The 27,986-nt window shown below is 58.7% G+C and overlaps 2 protein-coding genes across 9 annotated transcripts; one reads left to right on the top strand and one right to left on the bottom strand.

Moving 5' to 3' along the window:
• Positions 1-291: 291 nt before the first annotated feature.
• On the bottom strand, positions 292-15,990 carry FGD2 (FYVE, RhoGEF and PH domain containing 2). 7 transcript variants are annotated; one of them, XR_005107906.1, is made up of 20 exons: positions 15,867-15,990; positions 14,218-14,472; positions 11,977-12,247; positions 11,231-11,311; positions 10,565-10,713; positions 10,022-10,178; positions 9,754-9,892; positions 9,135-9,193; positions 8,606-8,752; positions 8,137-8,229; positions 7,733-7,812; positions 7,623-7,653; positions 7,422-7,514; positions 7,098-7,223; positions 6,752-6,898; positions 6,199-6,342; positions 5,857-6,114; positions 3,423-3,565; positions 1,279-1,861; positions 295-811 (listed from the first exon to the last, which is right to left on the bottom strand). XR_005107906.1 is itself a non-coding variant. In XM_037410673.1 (17 exons), the coding sequence occupies exons 2-17, from the start codon at positions 14,427-14,429 to the stop codon at positions 5,884-5,886; spliced, it is 2,160 nt and encodes a 719-aa protein (XP_037266570.1). In that variant the 5' UTR covers positions 14,430-14,644; positions 15,867-15,990; the 3' UTR covers positions 5,436-5,883. The 7 variants fall into 7 exon arrangements, 5 of the variants coding, with proteins under 5 accessions (XP_037266570.1, XP_037266571.1, XP_037266569.1 ...); XR_005107905.1 differs by having other exon boundaries at positions 292-1,861; XM_037410673.1 differs by lacking the exons at positions 295-811; positions 1,279-1,861; positions 3,423-3,565 and having other exon boundaries at positions 5,436-6,114; positions 14,218-14,644.
• Positions 15,991-16,110: 120 nt separating this feature from the next.
• MTCH1 (mitochondrial carrier 1) lies at positions 16,111-27,563 on the top strand. Of its 2 annotated transcripts, XM_037410391.1 has the most exons (13): positions 16,111-16,305; positions 17,068-17,152; positions 18,506-18,612; positions 19,058-19,135; positions 19,450-19,507; positions 19,953-20,004; positions 20,804-20,863; positions 23,605-23,739; positions 24,008-24,101; positions 24,457-24,504; positions 24,684-24,751; positions 25,464-25,539; positions 25,966-27,563. In XM_037410391.1, the coding sequence occupies exons 1-13, from the start codon at positions 16,123-16,125 to the stop codon at positions 26,038-26,040; spliced, it is 1,119 nt and encodes a 372-aa protein (XP_037266288.1). In that variant the 5' UTR covers positions 16,111-16,122; the 3' UTR covers positions 26,041-27,563. The 2 variants fall into 2 exon arrangements, with proteins under 2 accessions (XP_037266288.1, XP_037266289.1); XM_037410392.1 differs by lacking the exon at positions 23,605-23,739.
• The last annotated feature ends 423 nt before the right edge of the window (positions 27,564-27,986 follow it).

Raw genomic sequence — 27,986 nt, 5'->3', positions numbered from 1 at the left:
TTTCCAGCCCCCCAAACCCGCAGCAGCTGCAGAGCACCCGCTATCAGCTCCCTGGGCACCCCGGGACCCGGGGACCCGGGCGCTCAGCACCAGGGCTGGGCACCCCAGGGTGCAGGGCTGGGTACCCAAGCCCAGTGACAGCCACCCCAGGGAGCAGGACAGACAGACACCCATTCCTGGCAGCGCCAGCGGGGCGTGGGGCCGAGGTGTGAAGCGCCGCCCTCCTGTTCCAGGCAGTTTCCCAGTTTATTTTCTCCCCTATTAGATTCCAGCTGGCAGGACGGTGCCCATAAATATACATAAGGGCTCATTTACATGACGGTTTATTCGGGAGCAAATTCCACAGCTGCCTGGCAGACGGCTGGGTGCAGTGGGTGAGAGTTGTGCCCCAAACCGGCCGTGCCTCAGTTTCCCCATCTGCAACCCAGGCTGTGGGGAATGGCTTTCCCCGCATTTTTGATGATCTATTCCTGGAAAGTCCAGGGTGTTATTATCGAGACTATTTATAGCACGGTACATGCGTTATTAATATGATTATTTGCAGTGTGGCAATGGGTAATTGCCCCCGGTGGGGCTGACACCCTGCCTGTGTGTGCGGTGCTGCGTGGGGATGGACTCAGCACCAACCTGCCCAGGGGAAAACTCACCCCAAAACTCCGGGGGGGCATCGGGCTGTGCCTGGCGGGCGACGGGGTCCCACGGCAGAGCCGGGGGCTTGCGGCCGGTGGGGGGGTTTGGCGCTGCCGTGCTCTGGTGCTGGAGTCCGGCTCTTGTTTCGATCATGATGATTAGCTGAGTCACAGCTGGGGTGCTGCTAATTAAATGTATTTCTTAATTAACAAGATCACAGAGAAGGCCTGCCAGCCTGGCTTGGCTTTCAATCACGGCTGACAGAGGCAGCTGCGGCCACGCAGGCACGGCGGGCCTGAGGTGTGACAAGCATCCCCGCGCTCAGCTCTGCCCCGTGGCCGCCTCCGCTGCTCTCCCATGCCCGCAGCCCCTTTCCCCACGCAGCAGCAGCGGGAGGATGAGAAGGGCTCGTGCCCGGCACCACCCAGCCCTGGGTGGGATGAGTGGGGTGGCCTCAGCCTCTGGCTGTCACAGCCCTGGGGTGCAGCGAGCGTGTCGGGGCTCAGCGCAGGGCTCGGCCACCCCCTGCTCCTGCCCCGTGACTCAAGGGCTGCTCCACGTCACCCCCGTCCCTCCCCGCCACCTGAGCCCTGACCGAGCCTGGCTGTTCATATTAATAATAACCCCCCGCAGCTGCTATTCACCGACCTCGAAGCGCAACCTGAAGTAACCCCCATCCCGCTCCCTGACGGGGAAATCTCCGCTCCCCATCGGATGGGGAAACTGAGGCACAGGAACTGGGGCAGGAGCAGTGCCAGGAGCTTTCCCTGCTCTCCCATAGGGCCCGGCTTGGAAGATGGGGCAGCAAAACCCCAGGGAGGTACCCACAGCCCCATGGCGATGCACGGCTGGCTGAGCTGGCGTGGGTGGAGAGGGTTTTCCTGGCTGGGAAAATATAAAAAAAAAAAAAAAAAGGAGGGGGCGGGAAAAAAAATAATAAAAAAATAAAAGAGGCCATTCTGGCCCCCCCCCAGCCTGAGTCCTGCTCCACGGCGATGGGCCGATAGCCCCAGCAGGGATATCCTCAGCAGGGGCTGAGCTCTCCAGGGGGATTTCGCGTGTCCTCGCCCACCGGCGCGGGCAGGCGGCTGCGCTGGGGCTTCTCCCTGGCTTTGGCAGTCTGGTCATGTCCTGCCGGGGAGAGCAGCAGGACTGAGTCACGTTCCAGCAGCAGCAGTGACTCACGGCCGCCCCAGCCTCCCGGGGAGCAGCCGGCACATTGCAGAGATTCCTGGATGGAGGCAGGAAAATAAAATTAAATAATAACAACTGCCAGCAGCCCCCCCCCCCTCCTTCCTTCCCCCAGCCTCCTGCAACACAGGCGCAAACAGCAAATTCCTGCGCCACTGGGAAACACCTCCCGCCTCGCCAGACGCGAGATGCACGACCTGGTTCTCAATTGCATGAAACGCCCTTTGCCAGCAGCCCGCGGGGGCCCCCAAAAAGGAGGTGGAAGATGCAACACCCCCCGCCAAGGTCCCCCCACGCCCAGGGACACCCTGCAATGCAAAGAGGGGGTGCAGCTGGGTGGATGCTGGGGAACCCCCTCCTGCCTTGCATTGCTGCCTGGGGGGTTTGGGGGGGTGGGTGTAGAGCAGGGTGAGGGTCCCCCAGCCCTAAGGTTGCACAATCCTGGCTGTCCCTTTTTGGGGGGAGAGGGCATCATAGATATTTTTTCGTCATTTAGCATCATCTCCCATCCTTAAATCCCCCCACCCAGGGGGGTGCCCCCAGCCTCGGGGGAGATGGGGGTCCCAGGTGCCCCCCCGCAGCCTGGGGCATGGCGGGAGCGGTGCTCTGGGGCAGGGCTGCGTTGCGGCTGCCTTCGGCCTCGGTGTATCTATTATTTAAAGCGCTCGGCGGGCGCAGCGGAACCCCCATGGGCTGGCGAGGCTGCGCGGCGGGGAGAGGCCATGCTGCCGCAGCTCCGGCCTGCGCAGCCCCAGCCCCAGCCCCGCGGCGCTGCGGCGAGGGCCACGCTGCCAGAACAGCCCGTGGGGCTGCGGGCTCAGCACCGGCGGGCACAGCCCCTGTGGGGGACACAGCCCCTCTAGAGCAGAGCAACCTGTGGAGCCCAACACCTAGAAAAGACGAGCCCCCCCCCCGCTCCCTATGCAGCCCAGCTCCTACACAACCCAAGCCCAGGCATTACAGAGCTGCCGCAGCGATGCAACCCCCTAGAGACCAGCCCCTATAGGGCAGGGAACTCCATCTCACACAGCAGAGCGCAGCCCCTATAGGGACCTGCAGTTAGCAAGAGAATACGCCCATAGAGCAGTCTCTATAGAGAGGGAGTGAATACCCTGTAAAGAAACCCCCTATAGAGCCTGTCCCTATAGAGCAAAAGCCCCCGCCCCACAGAGCAGCTCCCAAGCAGCCCTGCAGGCTGGGGGCAGGCGGTCCTTCAGGCCCATGTGGTCCCCATCCTGCCCCCGCGCTTGGGGGGCACGTGGGGGAACTGGCCCTGGGACCCGCCGAGCCCGTGCGTGGGGAGCAGGGGGAGGTGACACCGGACCGAGCCCCGCAGCAGGGCGCCGGGGGGAACCACGGCACACCCCTACTCCTCCGTGCCCCTGGCGGCCCCCTCTCTGCTCGCTCCATGCCCTTGACCCTCTCCGCATCCCCCTTCCCGTAGCGCGGGATTTGGGATGAGCATGGCACAGTGACGCCTCCCAAGGTGCCGGCTGCCCCGCGCCCGTTCCCCTGCCGTGGGCTGGGTTTTCTCAACGAGGGGTGGCCCGGCCCCCCACGGCGGCGCATGGGTTTCATGGGGTATTTTGGTCAGTGCTTACAAGAAGAGGCTGCGGGGAGGGCTGCGGCCGGGGGGATTCCAGTAAATGGCCTCGGAGCCTTCCTCATTCTCAAGAATAGGAAACTGCGCGACTTCTGCACCGGGTTTCACTTTCTACGCGGGGAAGTGAGAGGCCAAACCACTCTGCTTGACCATCGCCGCGACGCAGCCAGGGGACCAAAAAAACACAGGAAGAGAAAAATCCATCAGTGCGTTTGCACCACGTCTGGGGTGCTAAAACCTCCTTTTTTAAATTTAACTAGAAAAGCAGAGTAGGGGAATCACACACACACACACACACACACACACATCCCTCCCCAGTGAGGTGGGTCTCCCACCAGCCTCTTTTAGGGATGCTCGGGGATGCCGGGTGACGCTGCCTTCAGGCAGGTGCCTTCGGGGATGGCACGATGCTGAGTAACCTGCCTGGTGCCCCATCACCCCTCGGTCACCTCTTGTCCCCAGCAACCCCTCTCCCGCGACACATATGGGTGCTGCAGCGGGGCAGTGGTGCTCGAGGGTGGCTGGGGGCTGGGAAGGAGAAGGGCAGGAGGTGGTAAAAATAGCACCCAGGTGCCCTCTGCCCCAGAAGTGATTTCTGGTCAGTAAACAGGAAATCTATTCTTAGGCCCATTCATGAGCTGCAGGCTGAGGGCAGCTCCACGCTCCAGGCTTGTTTTGTTCCTCAGTGACACAGAGGTGACGCCGAGGCGGAAGGCCACCATGCAGAGCCTTCCAGCCCCGCAGGCTTCCCCTTTGCCTGCTTTTTCCCCCTCCCCAACCAGCACCCTGTGCTGCCCGGCTTTTCCTTGGGTGCTGGGGATTCCCCTTCACATGAGGCGGTGGTGGGAGGTGAGGGTGGGTTTGGGGTGGAAGCTGGTTGCTTCTGGGCTCAGCCCCAAAGTGGGTGGCACCCTGAGGGACAACTGCTTCGGCAGAGCTCTCCCCCTGACATCTAGCTCTTCTCCCCCTTCCATGATGGTGTCTCTCAAGTTGGAGGAGATGAAGCTGCCAGTTTGCCCTTTCCTGGGATGAGCTGAGATGGGTAGATAGAGGAGGATGATGCTCACAGCTTTTTCCAGGCTCCCAAAGCCCCCCAGAGTGTTGATGGCTACGATTCACCTTTGCGCCCCCATCCCTTCCCTGCGGGTTGTCCCCATTTGCAGCGTCTGGCTCCAACTCGCTTCCCACTGCCCATGGATCCGTTTAGCCTGTGACGCTGCTGGGCTCTGCCCGAGGGTGCTGTGCTTCTGGCTGGTGGGCTGGAGCCGCTGCGTGATCCGGGTGCAGGCAGCAAGCCCTGCCTGCTAGGGAGAGCCCTCCCTGCCTGCCTGGGATAGCGGGCTCCCGCAGCTCCACGCACCAGGCTCCCGCATCCCATTTCAGCCTCTGCTGGGCTCAGAAGAGGCAACTTCTGCCTGGGCAACATTTTTTGGGAGCTAAGGAGGATGCAGAGAGAAAAACGTGGGACTGCAGCCCACAGCGCTGTGTGAAATGACCAGAGGTGCTCATTACGCTGACGATGGAAAGGGGAATTCCCTCGTGTCGCCCCAGCATTGCTGCTCAGCACCAGTGCAGCAGCATCACCTGTGTGACCCAGCCTTGTCCCAGAGCATTTCCTCCCGAGGAAACGAGTGACCAAGAGACATACGAGGGTGGAAGGTGCTCGTGAGCAGGATGGGCTGCACGGTAAGTCTGTGATGGGAGCGTGGGCTGGCTCAGCACCGCAGGCTGGGGGTGTCTGTGGTTAAGGGGTACCCCCACACGTGGGACTGCAGCAGTGTGAGGCCAGGAGCGGTGACAGGCTGGGAGAGGGACATCCCAAATCCAGCACTAGGGGCCCTGAGCCAGGTGAGGGTGACCTACAAACTGGGTCTCTGCAGGGTGCCAGACCGGGGCTGGCTATGGGTAAGGCGATGTGGGGCCCCAGTGACAATTCCACAGGGCGCTCTGGTAAATACCCTCCCACCCGCCCAAAAAAAAAAAAAAAAAAAATGCTCCTTGGACCGCACAGGGGGGTTGCAGGTAGGATTTATCGCAGCAGTCCCAGCTCCGAAGATGCTTTCCCAAAGGTGGGCATCCCCCCTGCGGCATCCCCCGGCCGGAGCCGGGCCGGGAGGAAGGCTGAGGCGGTGCTGCCCCCGCGCGGCAGCCGGCGGTACGGCACAGCACAGCGCGCTGGGGACAGCCGGGCCGCAGGGGCGCAGGCCCCCCAAAACCCCCTGGCTCTCCCTCCACCTCACGGCTCGGGGACCCCCATCGCCTCCGGCCGGTGCAGAGAGCATAGAGGAAGGGGAAGGGGGATCTGGTTCGTCTGTGCGGTGGCAAATGTGCCCCCACCTTGTCCTTTACGTGAGGAAACCCCAAAACGCAGAGGTTCGGGACCTGCCCGAAGCCAGCCGTGAGCGGGACGGGCAGGGGGAGGTCTGACCCACCAGGCAGCCCAGGAGGTGGCCACGGCCTCATTCTGCTTCATTGCAGGAGTCCACGTCCTCAGCCTCCTCCAGGTCCGTGATGCCTGCGGCGGAGCGCGCCATGGCCCTCATCCAGCGCCGTTTCAGCTCCTCGGTGTCGGCCACAAAGGTGTAGAGCTGCCGGGATTGTGCCAGCTGGAAGAGGTGGCGGGAGTGCTCCTGCGGCAGGTCCCTCACCTCGTAGCCCAGCAGCGGGATGGAGGCGTGGGCTCGGATGTCCTGCCAAGAGCAGAGACGGCGGTGAGAGGCAGGGGATGGGCACACCGGGATGTCCCTCGCAGGTGGTGCTGAGCTGGGCCTTACCTGGGGGGCCGCGTAGATGTACAGCACGAGGGGATCATCCTGTGGGATCACGAACCAGCCCCGCATGCCCCCCTTGCCGTTCTTGTCCAACAGCTGCAGGGAACTGCACAGCAAACTCCTGCCTGATACCTCTGCAGCTCCCTTCTGTCAAAAAACCCCCCCAAAATCCCTAAATAGCCAGTGCGGGAAGCAGAAAGGGCGTGAAGGTCCTTTCTTAGGGAATTCACCGCCTGCTCCACAAAACCCCCCAAACCAGGGGCAGGTGAGGGGTGGTCCTGCCTGTGAGGGTCCCGCTGAGATCCTGTAGCGGGGGGAGCCCTGGATGCCCAGTCCTGGGCTCAGAGCAGGAGGGAGGGCGCTCAGCTCATCCACCAGCCCCGCAGTTAGCAGGGACCCTCCAAGTGCTGCAGGAGCGACTCCCACCCCTCCCGCTGCAGGCGCGCAGCCAGGCTGTGCCAGCGAGGCTGGGGACCAGGGTGGGTGGCAGAGCTCAGAGGGACAGGGACAGGGGAGTAGGGCCCAGGGAGGGTGGGCAGAGAGGGGCAGCGCTCACCTCCAGGATGCCTTTGTGCTTCCCCTCCCGGTCCTCAAGCATCAAGTGGCCCGTCAGGAAGACGTAACACTCCTGGCACACGCGGTTCAGGCGGTTCCCATCATACTGTAGCTCGGCCTTGTAGTCAGAGCAGCGAGCGCACACCACCTACAACCACCAGACAGGGACACTGGTGAGACTGGCGCAGGGCTGGGGGATCCCAGAGACAACTCCAGGAGGAGCCAAGGGGCAGGAGCAACCCTGAGCCCGGGGAAAGGGGTCCAAGGTGTAGGAGAGGTGAGCTCCTGCCCCAGCAGCACCTGAGCGGGCCAGGAGGGAGGGAAGAGGGGGAGACGAGGCAGCTCACGTATCCACAAGCTCGACAGTGGTGTCTCCGGCGCATGATAGCATTGAAGGGCTCCTTGCAGCGCATGCACATGGTCACCAGGTTGTCTCGCACCCACTGTGGAGCTCGGCGGCCCAGCTCCTCTGTCTGGGGGTGGGAGACTGCATTGCTGGGCCTGCTAGCCACGGGCCAGGAGGCTTTAGCCCCTCTGCTCTCACCCCTTCCTCTCCTCAGTCCTTCTCCCCACCCGCAGCCTCCCTCCAGCTCTGTTGGTGGGCTCTGCTGAGCTGCTGTGCAGAGGGGGTGCTGGAGGCAGACAAGGCACGAGGAGGGCAGGAGGGTTACCTTCAACGCGGGGGTGCCCGCCTCCAGCCCAGGTACTGCTGTCTTAAAGGTCTCAGTCCTCTTCTCCTTCCTGTCAATGGCATCTTGGAAGGCCTAGAGGGGAAGACAGGGCTGGAGGGGCAGTTGTGGGGGCTGCCCCTGACACAGGACATCCAGCTGGGGTGAGTAAGGTGTGCCGCCTCTCCCAGCGCTCGGTGGTACCTTGATCCAGGCGTTCATCTCCTCTTCAGACCTGGGTACAAAGAGGGAGGTGGATAAGCCGTTGTCCCTCCTCCTTGAGGGTCTGCAGAACCCTCCCCCCTCACCCTTACCTGGCTTGGAGCTCCAGCGTCCGCTGCTTTCCCGAGACCAGGAAGGTGTGAGGGAACTGTGTGTCATTCAGCTCCTGCACCTGAGAGAGACCGAAGAAAGGATGTGGAGCAACTGAACCCACCTCCAGCACACAGGGACCCTCCTTCATGATGCGGGGGACAGGGACTTCCCTCAGGCACAAGCCCTTCAGTCCCTTCAATCCCACAAGCACAAGATTTCGCTGCTATTTAAGAAGATCAGCGTATAGCAGCCAGCCCTCCTCACCCACAAAGCCACCCCCGGCTCCAGCCCCTCCCTCCTTTCCGAGGAAGCGCAGGGCAGCAGCCACATCACACCCAGAGCAGGGCGCGTTTTGGAGAAGCCGCGGCCTGGGGGAAGCACAAAGACAAGGTGCCTGTCTGACCTTCATGCCATCCACGTTGATGCGGAGGTGGACCTGGAACTCAGCGCCCACCTGGATGACCTTGGGCACGCAGTACAGCAGCATGTTGTTGAACTGGGCAGGGAGGGGAAGAGGGTTGGTTGGTGCTCAGGGCTGGGGGCTTCCCTGGGACCTAGGACCCCCACCCCCCTGGGGCTGAGCAGGCCCTTGGGAAGAATCCAGCCTACCGAGTGACTGCTCCTGCCCCAGCCCTCTCCCCCCCGCAGAGGCAGAGCACTCTGGGAGCGTGGCAGACCCCCAGGGATCAGCATGTTCCCAACCACGTCCCGTACAGGGTGCCCTGCACCCAGGGGATGTCATCCCCCAGCTCTGAATTCATCCCCTCTGTGCAGGGATGACCCAGCGACACCCCGTCCAGGCTGCGCTGCCCCTCTCCCCATTCCCATCTTATCTGCCCCCTGCCCCTTTCCCTGGGCATCCCAGCTCCCACCAGGAACAGGTACTTCTCCGATGTGCTGTTGTTGCGGGTGGAGATTTTTTGGATCGGCCCCTCCTTGATCAGCTCGTTGGAGGGATCCACAATGTCATCCTCGAGGCCCAGCCGCTGGTAGACCACCCAGAGGTTCTGCAGCCGTTCCTGAGGGAGGCAGAGGGACCTGTCCGTGTGGGGAGCTGAGCAGCCACAACCCTGGGTCCCCTCCATCCCCGCCTCCCAGGCCAGCTGCTGAGTACTGGGAGAGGTGGCACAGCACTCTCACCCCAGACTGATCTTCGAGAGCAGCTCCCAGCCTCAAACAGCCGGTCACATCCTGGCTGATATTGCAGACATGACTTTCCCAGGGTGATGGGGTCAGTCATCAAGAACAGAATCCAGCCTCTTCTGCTGAACCCACAGTGCTCCTGTCCTGCTCAGGGCATGGCTGTGTCCACTGAGTCGCACAGCAATGAGGCCACAAGGAAATCCGGCAAATCACTGTGCCACGAGCCACAAGACACTGCCAGCTGGGATAGGCACTCACCATCTCGGCGATAGCTGCGTTTGAGTGCTTGGCCACCATAAAAACCATCTCCAGGGCCTCTGCAACAAGAAGAGAAAGAGGGTGGAGGTTAAACACTTGCTAGGGAGCTGTGGAAGACAGCCCCTGGGTCTCTCCCTGGGGGGGGAGGCCCGCCTGTGGTGGCTGCTGTCCTCCCCTGGACACAGCCTCAACGGCCCTGGAACGCGGCACAAGCCCCTGGGTCCAGCCAGACTGGGCGGTGGGCTACAGTCGGGCCCCCGGACCCAGAAATCCAGTTCGTTTACCACTCCATCCCAGCAGGACTGGGAGCCTGTTATCTGTAGGGGTCTGATGGCCCCCCGGCCCCTGCAGGTCTCCCTGGGGGATGCTCTGGAGGGACTGTCCTTGTCCTGAAACACCACCCACCCACCCTGCTGGCTTCCACAGACCCCGAAAGGGCAGATTAACCCCCTTCCCTGCTAGAAAAGGGTCAGACTGTGAGGTTTATCCAAGGGCACGGGGCAGCTGGTGAGAGAATCCAGGTATCCCAATGCCCACGTGCAACGTCAGGGGCTGTTATTTCCCCTGTGAACCCACTGTCCCAACCCCCACAGCGGGGAGAGCCAGACGGAGCCCTTACTCTCTGCATCATCCCGGTCTGGGGATTTGGGTGGGAGTTTTCGGACATATTCTTTCAGCAGGAGTTCGTAGCGTGGGATCCTCTGCACAGGTTCCAGCATGTGGTGCTGCAGCGTTAGATTAGCACAGACCTTCCTCTTCTGGGGAGAGCCACCGCAGACGGAGAGAGAAACAGTGACCAAGGCAGCTCCCACCCCCCGCTGCTTCCCCCCTGCAAGCAGATTTTGGGGAGCACTGCTGCGGTCCCCCACCCTGCCACGGCCCGTTACCTGGATGTCAGCAATGAGCTCCTGGAAGGGTGGCGATTTTTCTGACCAGACAGTGATGAGCTCCACGGCCTTGTCGAAGTTCTTCATGTATTCACCGTACATCTTGAGGAACGGCGCAAGTTTCTGGATCACATCCCCAATCCGAGGGTTGCAGCTCCTGCAGGATGGAACCACAGACCGCCAGCTTCCTCAGTCCGGCGGGGCAGGCAGACAGCGAGGGATAAAGCGAAGGGACGGCTTGTGCACGGTGGAGGACAGAGGTTTTTAGCGTTGTGACCCGCTGTGTCCCCCTACAACTTCCTGCTCTCCAGAACGGGAATGTCTCCAGCTTGCAGCCAGCCTGGGCACACCCCTAAACCACCTGAAATGTCACCCCCCTTTTCAGAAATACCCTGCTCTCGGCTGGAGTGTTTTAAGGAAGTGCTTTTCAGCACAAGGGCACTTGGAGCTGAGATCTGGTCCTGGTAGGAGACCAAATTCATCACTGCTCCTCCACCCTGGCAAAGCCACCCAGGCATCCTGCCCTCCCCTTCCGCAGCTCACCAGTCCTCCATGCGCTTCTGCAGCTCCGGCAGGAAGAACTTGGCGTGGAACTGGTAGATGGAGGAGATGTTGGAGAAGATCATTTTCACCACCTCCTCTGGGACTGTCTTCCCATTTTTGGCTTCTTTCATGAGCTCCGCATAGAATATCTGGAAGAAAGAAGGGGTGAATAAAAAGGGTCAGGAAAACACTTGAGGATCCTCCATTCCCTCTTTGAGACCAGCACATCGCACATCGCCCAGGGAAAAGGCCTGACTCTGAGCAGGAGGGAAATCCCAGGCCTCCAGGGAGAAGCAGGAGGGAAATGGAAGGCTTTGCTGGGACAAAGGTGCTCCCTGGAGCTCTGGGGTATCAGAAAGGCAAAGGCCAGACCCATCTTCTCGCCATGAAGACCAGCAGCCCAACGTGGCTCCTATCTATACAGCTTCATTCCCTTCATATCTTGAGCAAACAGCCCCTGGCTTGTGCGTGCCCTGAACCGAGCCCACACACTGCCACAGGGTGCAAGCCCCACTGCAGAGTGCATGAAAATCGGTGAGTGCGGAGCTACGCTGTGGTACTGCCTGGTCTGTCAGCACAGAGTGGCCGAGCTGTGCTGGTGGGGGCAGACGGCAGCAGGGCTATCGCTTCCCAGGCTTGCGTGGGCCTCTGTGCTCCGCAGCTCACCTGGTCGAGAAGGTGGAGGCGGTTGACGTAAGCCTGCTCTGTCTCCAGCAGCTCCAGAGCGATTTTCTTTTCCTCTGGTTCCTGCAAGGGGAGAAGGGCTCAATTTCATGGGCAGAGACGTGACCCCCACCAGCCTGAGGGGATTCAGCTCTGTTCCCCGCTGTTCACAGACCACAGCCCAGCATCAAACTGGACCCTGCTCCATGTGAGGGCAAGGGAAGGACCTCTACAAGGCATGCAGTGAAAACAAGGGTGAAAACAAAGTCGTTTGGGGGCTGTCAGGAAGCCTGGCTCATGGCCTCCTGGGTCACCCCTTCCTCTCTGCCTGTTTCTCCCAGAGCAATACAGGGATAGAGATCCAGAGGAGCGGTGCAGGGTGAGGTGGGTTAACCCCATGGTCTATAATTGCACCTAGTAATTAAACGCAGTCCTGCAGAAACCTGCCTGCAGATGGCAAAGGCCAGCACAGCCCCAGGGATGCCCTGAGGTGGACCTGGCTGGGCTCACCTGTGCATCTGACCCCCACAACGTAGTTATATCAGAGCTGGAAGAGACAAGGTCTGCTTGGGTCTATCTGACTATGGGGAATTTGTGCCTGAAGCATCAGGGAAGGGGCCACTCCTCTGTCACCACATGCACCAGCCCTTGCAGGGCCAGCAGAGACCTCCAAACCCACCCAGCCCATGTGACTCCCTGCCTGAGCGTGGGCACCCACCAGCCTTGCCTGAGGTGCCTCCAGAGCTCACCTTGCTGCCAGGCGTGAGGCCTGGGTCCTGCTGCCTCCTCCAGTTGTCCTCACTGATCTTCTGTCGGAAAGAACGGAGGCATTTGAAGCTGAGCCCCCGCCGACCCTGCTGCTCCTCCTCCTCCTCATTCTCTTGCTCTGCTTGGTGCCTGGCAGCCATCTGGGAGAAGCTCTGGCTGGCAGGGGATGCTGGAAGCTGCTGAGGCTGGCTGGCTGCAGCAGCAGTCTGGTCGTGCGGAGCCTGCTTCTCCCTCCGGGCAAATTTGCTAGCCCTGCCAGAGAGGAATCGGCATGATCAGCTCACCCATTCCCCCAGCACAGCCTGAGCCACCCAGCTCAGAGCCACCATCCTCAAGCAAAGACAACAGGCACAGCAGCATCCCAGCACCGATGCTGCTTTGCTCCGCTACAACCCCGCTGATACAGACCGGGGTCCCACAGCCCACGCATCCTCCAAGGGGCCAGGATCCAGCCTCTCTTCTCCCAGTGCCTCATGTTGATGTGGTCAGTCCCCGTCCTGCTCTAGAAAAGCACGACTCTGCCATTTATCCCACCCACAGCTATTTGCTTTCCGGAGCACAGCCCTACCCTTTGCGGTGCTGGCACGGCTCTGGCTTTCTGCCTGCTGCCACCGTGGAGCAAAAATGGGGAGCCAGCAGCCTTGGGCATGAAGCTTTAAAAGCCAAAGAGCCAAGAGGTGTCAGCCAAGAGGAAGGCTTGCATAGGTGGTTTTGCAGAGCGGTAGTTTATTGGCAGTTTTCTCTCTTCCCTTTTCTGGCAAAGACAAGGAAAACAGGTCCAGAGCAGGCGTGGGGAAGATGCCACACAGGGCGCAGGCTGTGAAGATGACAGCGAGTGGTCTGTCATCTGAGCTGGTGTCTGTGGTAAATTGCTCTGGGCAGAAACTGGAAAGACAACCACTGGTGGCCTGCAGACAGGCGTGGGATGAAGAGGAGGGGAAAAACGGGACGAAACTGGCCATAAAACTGCGAAGTTGAGGACAGGAGATGACTTGAGGGGCAGACACTCCTCTGAAGAGGGATGCAGGTCCATCCCCACACTGATAAGCACACATCTGTGAGCTCAGGAGTGCACCCACAGCCACGCACACGTCCCCTCCCGTCCATGGGGCTGGCATAACCCTCCGTGACACAGAGGCTTTTCTGTCTCTCCCAGTGCCTCCCAGATCTGTGGCAGCCTAAGCACACAGCTGAGATCCAACAGGGAACTTCTCCCTTTCTATTTGCACTGACTTGGGCTAAACTGTTTTCTGTTCCAGGCTCTCCAGCTTCCTCTGAAAGTTCTACGTTACTTTTATTTCCTCTAAATCAAACACACACTTCATGGTAAACAACAAACATGCTGCAGCAGGGAAATGGAGCCAGATCAAATGCTGCAAACAGTTCCAACACAACAACATCACTGGCCAAATTTCAACTGTGGGACCATAGGGACAACCATGGTCCAGAGCACAAAGCCCAGGGCAAAGGATGCAGCAGAGATGCAGGCAAAGCTCCTGGAGCAGAAGGAAATCTTGTGGCTGACCATCTTTAGGAAGTGCTGCAAAACTCATCTGCCTAACCACCCAGCCTCATTAAAGCTCACTAAGAGCACCTCACTGACCCAAGGAAAGGCAAGATTTGGTACCCCGATTCAACCGATGGGGAAACTGAGGCATGGACCACGATAACTTGCCCCAAGCCTCAGAATTATTTCCCACACCAGGGGCCAGGCAGATCCCCTTGCTCTGACCCTGGCACCTAACTCTTTCCTCCCTAGGATCCACATCACTGCAAACAACTAGACAGTCCGAGGCTGGTGCCTGAGGCTTGGATCCTCCCAGATGCTCAAGCAGTTAATTCCCAGGGAAGAGCCCTGCCTACATACTTGCAAACCAAAATCTTTTTGTCCACAGCAAAAGGAGAAAAAGCGTTCGCCAGCCAGGCTGACTGCAAAGGTGCCGAGCGTGGAGGCAACCAGCATGCCACGACCCAACCCTAAGCCAGGCACAGAAACCTCCAGCTAAGTCAGTCACAGCCTGCTGAGGTTTTCACACTTCTGTTCACCGCCTGCAGCAGGGGGAAGACGCTGGGGCAGATCCAGGTGCTAAAGAAGAGCAAACCACCGCCTAGCAAACCGCTTCTCCACAGCCTCCAAACCACCTCTGTGGTTTGTTCCTTCCAAAACCCATGCCATGCGGAGCCCTAACGCACCCACAGCACCCAGGACCCTCCCTCCTTACCACTGCCCTTCAAACATAGCTGCCAGGTTCAACACGCTCCGGTGATTATCGGCCTTTTCCTCCATGGCACCGGCTGGGAGAGGGTCCTGGGTGTGAAGGAGCTGCAGGGGCAGGTGCCGATGGCTGTGGCTCCCTTCTTCTCTCTGCTTCGAGGTGTTTCTGGCACCCAGGATATTGTTTGGGGATGAGGGCTTGCACAAGGCAAAGACCATCCGCTGTCCTTTCTGTGGCAGGAGAGCTCGGCTCTGGGTTGGCCTCAAGGGAAGAGGAAAGAGGAAGCGCAGCAGGTTGCAAGTAGGAGAAACGCTGAGAAAACGCGCGGAGTTTGTTCATTTGGAGGGACCTTGCCGTGTGCCCCAAAGCGGCGGCAGAGCCGAGCCCAGAGCGGCAGCGGGAACGGTGCAAGGGCCCAAGCTGGGCAGGAGGCCTGGGGAAGAGCCCGGGGACAGGGGAGCTGCAGCCCCCCGTGCTCCGCGCCCCGGGAGCCCACACGGGCTGTGTGCGGGTCCTGCTGCCCGGAGGGGCTGGGGGGGAGGGAGGGAAGGGGCGAGGGGTGTGCTAGTGCCACAGGCCCCACGGCCACCCCCAGCTGCCAGCCCTCACCTCACGGGCAGCCCCCCACTGCCAGCCCCCCACTGCCAGCCCCCCACTGCCAGCCCCCCACTGCCAGCCCCTCACTGCCAGCCCCCCACAGCCAGACCCCCACTGCCAGCGCCCCACTGCCAGACCCCCACAGCCAGCGCCCCACTGCCAGACCCCCACAGCCAGCCCCCCACTGCCAGACCCCACTGCCAGACCCCCACTGCCAGACCCCCACTGCCAGACCCCCACAGCCAACCCCCCACAGCCAGACCCCCACAGCCAGACCCCCACTGCCAGACCCCCACTGCCAGACCCCCACAGCCAGACCCCCACAGCCAACCCCCCACAGCCAGACCCCCACAGCCAGACCCCCACTGCCAGACCCCCACAGCCAGCCCCCCACAGCCAGACCCCCACTGCCAGACCCCCACAGCCAGCCCCTCACTGCCAGCCCCCCACAGCCAGCCCCCCACAGCCAGACCCCCACTGCCAGACCCCCACTGCCAGACCCCCACTGCCAGACCCCACAGCCAGCCCCTCACTGCCAGCCCCCCACAGCCAGCCCCCCACAGCCAGACCCCCACTGCCAGACCCCCACTGCCAGACCCCCACTGCCAGACCCCACAGCCAGCCCCCCACTGCCAGCCCCTCACTGCCAGACCCCCACTGCCAGACCCCACAGCCAGCCCCCCACTGCCAGCCCCTCACTGCCAGACCCCCACTGCCAGACCCCACAGCCAGCCCCCCACTGCCAGCCCCTCACTGCCAGACCCCCACAGCCAGCGCCCCACTGCCAGACCCCACAGCCAGACCCCCACTGCCAGACCCCCACTGCCAGACCCCCACAGCCAGACCCCCACTGCCAGACCCCCACTGCCAGACCCCCACAGCCAACCCCCCACAGCCAGACCCCCACAGCCAGCCCCTCACTGCCAGACCCCCACAGCCAGCGCCCCACTGCCAGACCCCACAGCCAGACCCCCACTGCCAGCCCCTCACGGCCCTGCTGCTGCAGCCCACCCTCTGAGGAGACCCCACAGCGGAACAGGCACAGGGCATGGCCCCACCTCGCCACATCCCGCCCGGTGCCCAAGCCTCGCTGCCTCCTCCCTTCCCCGCCGCAGCCCTCGCCCGGCCGCGCTGCCCCTGTCACGGCCTGTCATGGCCGCGCCGTCCCCTCCCTCACACCGTGGCTCCATCCCCCCTCCCGCCATGGTTCCGCCCGCGCTCCCCCCCACCCCTCAGGCAATGGTTCCGCCCGGCGCGGTGACGTCAGACGCAGCACGAGCTAGCGCATGCGCAGTGGCGGCGGCGGGGGCGGCTATGGCGGCGGCGGCGCCGCTGCCCCCGGTGGCCCTGGCGCCCCCTGGCGGTGGCGTGGGGCGGGCGGCGGCGGGCCCGGGGGGCGCTGCCCGGGCTGAGGGTGCCGAGGGGCTGTTCGTGGTGCTGGGAGCGGGGCTCGCCGCCGCCAGCCACCCGCTGCTCTACGTCAAGCTGCTCGTCCAGGTCCGGGGCCGCGGGGGGGGGGGGGGCGGGGTACGCGAACCCCATCTGTAACGGCGGGCCGGGACCCCACTATAACGGGAGGTGTTGGGCTCCTATATAGACCCCCTATGGGGACCTCCATGCACTAGGGATTGCCATATATACCCTCCCCCCCATATAACAGGGGACCCCCTGAGCAATGGGAGCACCTATAGAATGGGGGAGCCCCCTGTGTCACGGGGGATGAGGCCCCACTGTATAACGGGGGTCGCTGTGTAACGGGAAGGTGAGGGCAGCTGTAGAATGGGGAAGCCTGTATAATCGGAGGACGAGGATACCTTTATAATGGGGACTCCTTATATAGCAGGGAATAGGAACCCCTATAGAATGAAGGGACGAGGACCCCTATACAGTGGGGTCTCCTTTACAGTGGGGGCATTGGGACCCCCTCCTGACAGGGGATGGGGACCCCAAGTGCTGGGGGGACCCCATAAAAACAGGGGGGATGAGGCTACCCCCTGCAATGGGGGGTTCTGTATAAGGAGGGATGGGAACCCCCAGTATAATGGGTATTCTGAATGTCTCTAGTAGGGACCCCAAAAACGGGGGGGCTGAGGACACCCTGTACCCTAGGGAGCCTGTGGCATGGGACCCCAGTTGATTGGGGGGTGATGGGGGGAACGTGGCCCTTTGGCAGCTCACGGATGCTGGGCTCGAGGCAGTGTGGCCCAGGGGCTTCGGGAATGCCGGGACGGGGACCTGCTCATGGGATTTCTCTTCTAGGTTGGACATGAGCCACTACCTCCAACCGTTGGAAGAAACGTCCTGGGAAGGAAAGTCCTGTACCTGCCCGGCTTCTTCACCTACGGTGAGTGAACGTCCCTTCCCTCCTGCTCAGGGTCCTGCCCAAAACCGGGGCTGGGAGCTGCCGACCTCCAGCAGCACTCCCACCCCGCCTTGGGATCGTCCTGAGGCTGCGGCGAGACATAAACCATCACACCTAGTTGTAAGGCCATCAGATTTACCTACCTGTTGTTGGGGACAAGGAGGTGGCAGCCCTGGCGTTGGTGCTGCATCCCCTTTCCCGTGGCACACGTTACTCTGGGTTTACACCCTAGCGGAGAGGGTGGCGGGGGTTTAGGTTTGGTGGTGGAGGGTTCTGTGTGGGTTGGAGATAGCAAAGCGTCTTCCTTCTCTAAAACAGCCCTGCAATAACCTGGCTCCCTGCCCTGCTCAGTTGTGTTGTAGATGGAGCCCTAAAGGAACAGAAATACCAAGAAAAGGGAAGGTCTATTTAGAAAGAAAAAAAAAAAAAAAGTACTATTTTTCTTTCTTTGCAGGTAGAGCAGCACAGGAGAGGCAGGTGAATACTCTGCGACCTTGGGGGTTGCTCTCACAGCGGCTTTGCTGTGGGGAAGGGGAGTACACAGTCCCGAAAGCCGAGTGTTGGGCTGGTCCCAGTGCCCGTGGGGTGGGGGCAGCCAGTGCAGGAGCGGTAGGAAAGCACTGCAAACCTGTCCTGGGACACCGGGGGAAGGAAACGCGCCGGTGCTGCCCTTTAGAAGAGGCATTTTCCCAATAGGTTGAGAGCGTTGGGTGATGGAGATGTGCAGAGCCTTCCTGGCTTCACTTGGGACAGCAGAAGATGGGGGCCAGGAGTAGTGAGTAGCTACAAGCATGTAGTGGGTTGTGTTCCACCTTGTTGTATCAGGGAGAAATTGGATCTGTTGGCTGTTTTCCTGCCTGGAGACCTAAGGAAGTTTGCCTGGGAGAAGGTGGTGGGGCAGGAGCTGAACTGGGGTTGGAGAGATCCATATTAAGCCTGAATCCGACCCCTGGGGTGGAGGGAGGAGGTGACACCACACAACACATGGGAAGGTCCCTCCCTACCCTGGTTCAGTCCAGACTGCCTCGTAGCCCTTTCAGGTGAGCAAACCAGCCAAAAGACGAGTAGCAGCCCAAAATATCGGAGCTATCCTTCCCGATTAGACAGATACAACAGGGAACACTGAAGGATTCTTTGCATCCTATGTGAAGTTTATTTATCGCTGTTATAATAAATCACTTTGGTGGGGCCCGCAGCGCGGCTGCCGTGCCACGCTGAGCTCCAGCGTGGTTTTGGTTGAACGCTGGAGGTGTTTGGGGTGCTGGAGGTGTTTGGGGTGCTTTCTGTGAGCCGGCCAGTTCCCAGCTGACGGCAGCCTGGTGTTTTCTTACCCAGCCAGACACATTGTGGAAGTGGATGGGAAAAGAGGCCTCTTCCGTGGTCTTACTCCTCGCCTCATCTCAAGCACTTTATCAACCATCACCAGGGGGAGCGTGAAGAAGGTAAAGGTCGGCTTCTCTCTCCATAAATCAGCTTGCTGGGTCAGCCGGTGTTACCGCAGGGAGCCAGGGAGTCTGCATGTGCCTATGCCCAGCCACAACTGCACGTGGAGGGCTAAAGCACCCATCCCTTTCCATCTCCTAAGGGCCTGGAATAATCCTTAGGACAGGAGAACAGTGCCCATATCCCCAAAAGCTGGGGTTTTTTTTGAACAAGTTTGATTTAATTTGAACAACCACTTGCTTTTTATCACTTGTAAGCAGTTTCGTGACCCCTCCTTTCCTGTTTTACTTTCCATCCTTCTCGTATGTTCCTTCTTGCCTGTTTCTCTTCTCCTCCCATCTAGAGCGCAACTGCTCTTGGTTTCCTCCTGTCCTCAGACACTGAGGGTTTGTGGATCAGCATCTCCATCCGTTTTGACCATATATTTCTTCTCTCTCCGCTCAGGCCTTTCCACTGGAAGACATGGAGCATGTTTCTAACAAGGACGATGTGAAGACCTCCCTTAGGAAAGTGGTGAAGGAGGTGAGAGGTGGATGTTGCACATTGAGTGACCAGGGAGACAGCCTTGGGGATGTGCCTGGAGAGCAAAGGAAGCTTAAACCGTGGGCTGCGGGTGAAGTTATTTGAAGAGAAACTGTAGGTGAAAAGGCTGTGGTATTCAGTAGCTACTCTGTGTCCAGCTATAAAATATTTTGTTGGAACAGAGGTTTATTCAAGAACAGATTTCAAAAGAGGGACCTGAAATGGGTTTCACCACGCTAAGAGAAAGGGCCTGATCTGTGCCGGTGGAGCAGCACAGCTCCTTGTACAGGTGTGATTTTTCCTTTCCTTCCCAGACATCTCACGAGATGATGATGCAGTGCGTGTCCCGGGTTGTCTCGCACCCGCTGCACGGTGAGTCCTGTCCCTCTGCCTGGCAGCCCTCTCCAGGCTCAGGATCACCCCGAAACCTTGTTGACTTGACGCGCTTCTCTCACAAACGGCTTCGTACGAAACCGCAGAGCGGACGCAGGTCTGAGCCCTTGCTTAGGGAGGCAGATGCTTGGGTTGGCCTTCAGGGACTAACCCAGCTGAGCAGTGAGGTGCGCTCTTCCCATTCATCCGCGAGCTTGTCCTAGAGATCCCACTGGGGTTAGGGCCAGAGATCCTTCCCATCACACAGCCAGGGGGAGGGCACTGGTTTCTGATGGGTCTTGCAACACTGAGGACCGCTGAGAGGAACTGGTGGTGATGTGAGCAGAGGGAAGGGAGGGCAGAAGGGTCAGGGTGCATTGTCCTTCACATCCATTGCAACCCAAACTGGATTTGTTGGTCAGCCCCTGTGTTTCTTTCCTCCTAGTGATCTCTATGCGCTGCATGGTCCAGTTCGTGGGCCGGGAAGTAAAATACAGGTGAGTGGCTGCAGCGCTGAAGGGTTTAGGCACACAGAAGCGGGAGTCCAGGAGTCAGCGGTGCCAGGTGCTCCCTGCAGTGGGGGATGTGGCAACCCAGGAGGTTTGGGAGACAGAAAAGTGAATCTGGGCTGTGGTTAGAGGGTGGGTGACGGGACATGGTGGGGCTGGGCTCTGTCCCCAGCCTCCCTGTGTTTTGGCTTGTGTTCATGGGGATTTTGGTGCTGTAACTCACCTCTGCTGATAACATGGTGACTCTCCTGCCTTTTTGCTTTAGGTGTTAATAGAAAGGGAAGTCAGCAGAGAGGCAGACTAGGTGATAGAAAGTGCTGCTGCAGCCCTGCTAGTCTGCAAGATTTTCTCCAAACCTTTTCCAGTAATACCTGCCTCTCTGCAGGGCAAAAGTACACGTGCAGCCATGTGAAAGCATGCTGGACACGATTGCAACTAACCAACAACAGCCAGTGCGAGTTCCCAGAGGCAGGACAGGGTTCTTGGGCTGAGAATCAGCCTAATCAAAGCATATTACGTGCCGTGGCTGTGGCATGTGTATCCGCTCATGCAAAGCCAAGCAGAGTTCTAGCTTCAGCATTTAACCAGTTATCAGCAAGTTGTGTTGTCCCAGGTGTTCCTGCAGCCTGGCAGAGTGCAGACACAATGCTCCGTGGGTTGAGAAGCAGCAGCAGAGCAGAGCTGCCCGCTGCATTGCTGGCTGGTGGCTGCAGAACGCATGCAAAGCTGCGCAGGACAGAGATGGAGCAACCCCGGCACACTTACAGCTCTTCTCCTTTCTTGGCAGCGGTGTGTTCAGCGCCATTGGCAGGATATTTAAGGAAGAAGGGATCCTGGGATTCTTTGTGTACGTGAGTTTGTTTAAATACTTTCTCCCGTAGTCCGATGGCTCTCCTGGCTGCCCTGCCCACCTCAGAGTCGCACTGAGCTCCCCCATCTGAAACCTTGTCTGACCACAGGACTCTCTCATCGCTCCCAGAGCGCAGATTAAATCTGTGCCTTTGACAGCGCTCCAGTTTGACCATTAAGGTGGCCCCAGATCTTATCTTCAATCAAACCTGCAGAGCCCAGAGAAAACCCCGTGTTTTTTCTTACCTTTCATTTTCCCTTGACGCTTCTTTGTGTTTCAGTGAAGGGCCATTTAAAGCATTTGTTTGTGCAACAGGCACCAAGATCAAGTGCAACAATGAGACCCCTTGTTGAAATCAAAGCCAGGGCCTGGATAAGAAGCGCATTCCTCTGAGGAGCACCGCGGGTGCTTGTAATGAGCAGGTGGTTCGTGCCAGCAGCAGGTTTGCCTGTGAGGAGGGAGCGTGATGCTGCCCGGGTCAGCGGCATTGCTGCCTGGGCCAGGAGGAGCCAAACCCCCTTTCCAGCTCTTAGGAAGTGTGGTGAAGCGACATGGTGTTGCTGAAGTGGAAGTCTAGCAGACATGTTTCTGCTTGAACCCTTAACGCTTCTTCCTTTTCTTTCACTTATATGTATAAAAGCAGAGCCAGCTGCTGCCTCTGCTCCCGGTGGGGAGATAACTCACTTGGTGACGTCGATAACAGTAAAGGCAGCTCTGAAACGTCAGGAGGGGTTTTCAGGCCTGATGCCTTTGGCTCTGCAGTCACAAAATTTGGGCCTCCAGATGAAACATACCTGCAGCAGGAAGAGGCAAGCAGTTGCAGGGGGTCTCACCCCCTCCTTCCCCCAGGGGAAAAGGCAAGGGGTCTGCAGAGACCCCATCAGTTGAGTGTTACTGCATCTTCCTTTCGCAGCCCACAGCTTCTCTGCCGAGCTGTGCAGCCCCGAGCCTCCTCCATTAAATACAGGTTCCTCTGGGATGTTCCTTGTACACGGGGCATGGCCGGAGCAGGCTGCCCGGCAGCCCTCCCTCTCCTCCACCTCCCGAGGAAGTTAAGTGAAGGGAGCCGCCACATTCCCTTCCATCCACATAAAATAAACACTGTCGGTAGCCTAATTAAACTTAATAGTTCACATGAAAGGCTTTAACACAACCCAGAATGTCTCAGGAGGGCTCTGAAGTTATACGTGCTCTGCCACCCCGCTAGGAAATCGCACTGCTGCGAAGGGAACACAAAATGCATCTGTAGGACCAAACCGCTGCTGTTCCGCTCTCAGCCCTCCAAACCCAGTCCCAGCACATCCACTCCCTTAAAATCATTGTGGTGCGCTTGTTGCTCGTGGCCTTGGAACCTCTGCGCAGCAGGAACAGCGGCACACGCTCACCCTGGGCGTGTGCCTGGCTAGAGGTAAAGACTTTGCAGGGGATGGGTTTATTGCTTCCCCACGTATCTGCAGCGGTCCTCTGCCTGCCAGCAGGCCAGGAAGGTGCTCCCTGGGCCCTGAAGCTGCTGCGTGCCGTCGGCTCAAAGATGCCTCGTCCCAGCTCCCCAGCGCTGGGTTTCTCCTGCTGGGTTGCATCACCATACATCACGCAGGCTTTCTCATCTGCCTGCTGCCATTTCAGCTTTTAATGACTTGTCATTTTCTAAAAATACTCCTAGTCCAGATCTCCTTGGACATCTCGCCAGGCGTGGGAGTTGTAGCACAAATGAATTCGGGTTTTTTTTAGTCCCTTTCTGCAGCTCACTCAGACTCTTGGTCTCCAGGCATCTCATAAGCTCAGGCCCAGCATCCATTGTAACTTCGATGATGGAGGAGGGGGAGGGGTGGGATCCTTATTGCAAATCAAACAAACAAGCCAGTGTATCAACAGATAAGTAGGGTTTTACTTGCGTGGCTTCCATGGCCCAGCCCTCTGTTTCTGGACTTTATTACGCCCCTGTTGTATCTCCAGCAGCTCAGGAGTCTGCCTCAGACTTGACTTTGAGTTAGAGAGAGGATTGTTTTTTTAAAGGCTGACTGCAAAGCAGACCAGAGCTTTGATTTCTTTGTGTATTGCATCTTTTAAGCCAGCAGATCTTCTATTGAAGACTTCTGCTGTGCCTAGCCCCGCAAGACCTACATCTCCAGAGCTGCTGGGACCTCAACAGTACACAGGTTGTCTCCAAAAAGTATTAACCCTGACTCCAAGCAAGTGAAGCTGGCTGGATGGGAGCACGCAGTCCCAGAAACAAAACTGGTCCCCTGCTCTAAAGGGGCAGCATCATGTTTGGGAAGCAACGAGTGACTCAGGCCCTGGCGTGCTCAGAGGTTGTTCTTCCCAGCCCAGCAAGCACTCGTGTGGCTCTTAACAGGCTCACTTTCACAACTGTCTGAGCACATCTGCTGGTGAAACAGGTTTAACGCACACCCGGATCCTTTTGCACAGCCAGAGGAGGAGGCCCTGTGCTCGATGCCTGCACTGGTGCAGCAGATGCTGCTGAAGCACTGACAAACCGGAGGAACCCTCAGAAATGTTTTCTTGATGTTTTGGTGCCATTAGCTGCAGAAGCTGGGGGTGCTTGTGCTGCTGGGAGGTGCTTGTGCATGGATGAGAGGCATAAACCAAAGCAGCTGCGCTCCCAGGTGGCAGCAGGGACTGGGAAAAATGGAGGGGCTGAAGTGCTGCCCCCAGTTAGTCCCAGTTTGCAGTAGAACGGGTTTTGCAGGAACAACACCCCTCATTTTAATTTCTAGGAGAGAGATTCCACAAAGAGATGAGCTGCTCATTCTGCATCCAGAAGAGCATCTGCAAGATGTGCTTAATGGCACCACTTCATCAGCGTCCTGCTTGGGTTTCAGAGCAGGAGTTGGACCAAGGAGGAATTTGGGGTAGAACAAGGGGACTTGGCAGAGCCGTGCCCAAACGGCAGATCCAAGCTTCTTACTCCAGACCGTCCCTGGCCGCACACGTAGAACCGTTGTGAAGGCTGGGAGAGCCCTGCCCTCCAATCTCCCCTTCTCCCTTTCATTTCCTTCCAAAAGCAAAGATGTGTTTTGGGGGAGCGGGGTTCCTCTGCGCTGGTGGAGGGAGGGTGGGCACCTCAGGAAGCATCGCTGGGATCATTCTCCACCTCACACCCTCTTTTTGCCATTGCAGCGGTTTGGTCCCTCACATCCTGGGGGATGTCATCTTCCTCTGGTGCTGCAACCTCTTGGCTCACTTCATCAACACCTACGCGGTGGATGATAACGTGAGTGGAAGCGCCTGATGGGGGCCCCATACCAAGCACCTGCAGTTGGGAGGAGTCTATAGGAAGCAGGAGCTAATGTAATACAGAAAGGACACTGGGCTTTAGATAAAGCCCCATGAAGGTGCTAAAGATGCTGTGTCTGCTCAGGGCTGTGTTTCAACTGCAGTTTAGGGGATCAGTTTTGATAGCAGAAGTCTTCCCCGATTCTCAGCTGGGATGCAGTGCTGCTGCTGTTGCTTTCTGCCTTGTTCCCCTGCCCCACGCCCTCTGTCTCGGGCGCGGAGGGATGCCACGTGAGAGTGACAGCCTGGTGTCATCTGCCTCCTCCACAAATCCCTTTGGTTTCTCCTTTCAGTTCAGCCAGGCATCGGTGATCCGGAGCTACACAAAATTCGTGATGGGGGTACGTAGGCAACTGCTGTTTCTCCCCTTCCTGTCACCTGTGGGGTGAGAGCTCACGGTCGGGGGGCAAAGGCTGGTTTGTACTTGATATCCAAATGACAAACCTTTGCTAGCATGCAAGCTGGAAATAGCTTTGACACGGTGAACATTAGACAGGCTACCAGTTTTCTGTGCTTTCAGATCGCTGTGAGCATGCTGACGTACCCGTTCCTTCTCGTGGGAGATCTCATGGCAGTGAACAACTGTGGGTACGTCCGTCACACGGAGATCTGAGGCTTTCCCCTCCTTTCTTCCAGTCCCTTGTCTGAATCCTCTGCTAACGATCGCAAAGCTTTCATACGGAACCCTAAACTATATGGCACCTTGCAGAGCTGGCTCGTTCCCTGTCCCAGGTTGCTTATAATTTTAGATCAGAGGGCACAGACAAGAGCAGTGTAAAAGCTCAAGCGGAGAGAAATAGGGAGAGTGGTGGTGGTGCGGTCTGATCCAAACTAGACCGGAGGCAGAAGGCGTCAAAGGGACCGCGCTGGCTCTGGGGGTGGCACGAGGGAAAGCAAAGCCGTTAACGTCGTGGTGGGTGCAGGCAGGAGCAGGAGCAAGCTTGCTTTCCCAGTCCCACCGCCGCAGGAATTCTGCATTCACGCTTACGGGACGGGGACTGGATCCAAGCCGCTGCTACTAGTATTTTCTTGATATCTGTTGGCTTTTGAAGGTGTAGATACAGCATCTAGTCCTGCACTCTTAACGTATCCAGGTAACGCTCCTTGTTTGTACACTCCAGGGGTAATTAAATTACATGATCTGTTGCATTGTAAATAACGAGCTGGTCATTTGGCCTTCAGCCCAGCGTGGACACCGTTTCCGTGTCCTTGCTTACACTTAACTGCTGCTCTTGTGTTACCCGTCTGGATAACGTGAGATCTGTACAGACCGTCTCAGCTATTTCTTGTTGCCACACAGGCTGCGCGCTGGCCTCCCGCCCTATGCTCCTGCGTTTCCATCCTGGATCCATTGCTGGAGGTATCTCAGTGCTCAGGTGAGGGGGTGGGGCACACACGGGGCTTTGGGCTCCCTCTGCTCCTTCCCGGGGTCTCCAGCACTGCCCAGAAAGTGCTTGTGCTGCATCCTCGATGCGCTTTGTAACCTACTTCAATCCTTCCAGTTCTGCACTGGTACCAGGCATGGAAGTACTGGTCTGCCCGTTACATGCCCGGAACTTGCTGTGTGCAAAACTTGTAACCAAGACATTGCACACAGCAAAGCGAGGTGGCTCTGCCCGTCGCCATCGGTCAGCCCTGGGGGGAGTACCCAGCGCCCACGGGGCTGAACCCCTTTCTGCTCTGTAGCAGCCCAGGGTGCTGAGGCCCTGCGGCCGGCACAAGCTGGTCCCTGTTAAACCAGCTGCGGTCCCCTGGCCGGGTCTGGGCACGGCTGCCCTGACCCTGTGCTCTCTCCTCCTCAGGGGCAGCTGTTCCGTGGCTCCAGCCTGCTCTTCCGCAGAGCGCCCGTGCCAGCCGCCTGCTTCCCCATCGACTGACTCCTCGGCAGGGAGAGGCGATCGACTTGGACTTCTCAAAGAAACCCTAAGCTTGTTCCGATAGATTTCTGTTTTTTTTCTTTTTGATCCAAAGTCTGTGGTGCCAGAGCAAGACACCTCCTCTCCAGCAAGGCCAGCAACGAGTTGGCTTCTGGACATCTGGCTTCAGGCTCCAGCTGGACCAAAGCTCCATCCTCACGGCTGTCTCAACCGGGACACGTAGCAGAGAAAGCAGGAGGGCATTGTCTTGTCTCTTTGGTCCAGGCTGTAGCTCCGGAGTCACTGGGAAAGTCCAGGAAACCAGAAAATGCCGAGGTACTGAAGGAGCCAGCCCTGAGGTGCAGGGACAAAAGCCCGAGCTGAGAAGCAGCTGGAGATCCGAGGTCGCCTTGCTGGGAGTGCTGTGGCAGGTGGCTCATCCTGGGCGAGATCAACCTTATTTAATATTTTGAGGGTACCAGAACACCAGGGAGGGTTCAGCCTCCCACGGGCACGAAAGGGAAATTACAGTTATCAAAACACAAAAGGGAATCAGAGTCCCACTACAAAGAGCAGCGCAGTCCCAAAGAGACGGGTATGGGCTCGGTGTGGAGAGCGCACGCGGGGAGGGCTGCGCGCTGCGCCAGCTGCTCCGTGAAGGCTTTTTGCTGCGGGACAGGCTGCGTTGAGGATACACCCGACGGAGCTGCTGGGTGTAACCTGGACGGGCAGCCCCTACGCGTTTCTCAGGGGAGATGGGTCCTGGGTTCGACTGGCGTGACTGCATCGCACGAGCCTCACCATGAACCTGCCGGGCTCCTTCCGAACCCCGGCGTCGCTGCTTCACCGACGGACACGGAGCCGCGCGTGGCAGCGTCCTGATGATAACAGCTACACCCCGAAGGGTTCGACTTGCAGGAGGGGCACTCGGTCCGTTGCTGTCTGGAATAAACGAGCTGGCCAGAGGCTTGTAAGACATCGGGGTGAAGGGCTCCTGGTGCACACAGGAGCACGGCTCAGCGCAGCAGAGCTCACTGGTGGCAGCGGGACAGGATTTACTCTCAGCTGCCCAGATGAGACTTTTTTTTTGCACCGGTCTGTGCTGTCACAGCAGCCAGACAGATTTCCTGTTTTGGTTCCCCCACGAAGCAGTTTTGCACAGAGGTTGCTGCACTCTCTGGGAAGAGGTTTTGCGGTCCTTGAGCAGGTTCCCGTGTGCTGCCGGAGCAGCAGCTGGGGTCACATCTCATCCTGGTCCTCTGGGGACCCCAGCCTGCCATCGCCCAGGGGTTTTCCTCCATCAGAGAGGTTTGATCTGCACCTCCCAGCCAGGGCTGGCAGGATGGTGCTGGAACATTCTGGGACTGGCAGTCCCCACCCAGCTCCCTTCAGTGTGGTGAAGTTGGTCCCGTTTGTCCTCCCTTCCTCCTATACAGTTTAAGTTACAGTAACAGAAGTTAAATAATGCATGGCCCTGTTCCCTACCACCAGAGATTATTTCAAAGAAGGTTTAACTATGCTCCAAAATACAGCTGTAAAACAACTGTTGGGTGTTTTTTTTATTATTATTTTTTTTTATTTATTTTTTTTATTTTTTCCCCTGCATAACAGGCTCCCTCTCTCAGGGAAGGTTTCAATTTAAGACGGGCACTTCCCTTGGTTTCTTCCCCAAAGCAGGGGCTACACCACTTGTTGCAAACTCAGATTCCCTCTGATCTTCCTCACCTCCATGGAAGGTCAGCAGCTTGAGGCTGAGCAAACTGCATTGGGAGCACCTGGAGTGAGGGTGGAGGCAGCACGGGGCTCAGCTGCTTGAAAGAATATACATGAAAGTAGATATTTGGAATTAAAACTGACCCTGAGCTCCGCTGGAAGGGATGGCAGAGCCCCTTGGCTGGTGTCAGCCCCATCAGGTAGGCTCAGCCGCTCCCCCTCCCCTGCACGGCTTGCAGGATCCTTATCCGCTG

Source organism: Falco rusticolus, chromosome 17, assembly GCF_015220075.1.
Source record: "Falco rusticolus isolate bFalRus1 chromosome 17, bFalRus1.pri, whole genome shotgun sequence".
In the NCBI taxonomy this organism is placed as follows: Eukaryota; Metazoa; Chordata; class Aves; order Falconiformes; family Falconidae; genus Falco; species Falco rusticolus.
The sequence above is the reverse complement of the archived record's forward strand: the minus strand, read 5'-3'. Positions and strand labels throughout refer to the sequence as shown.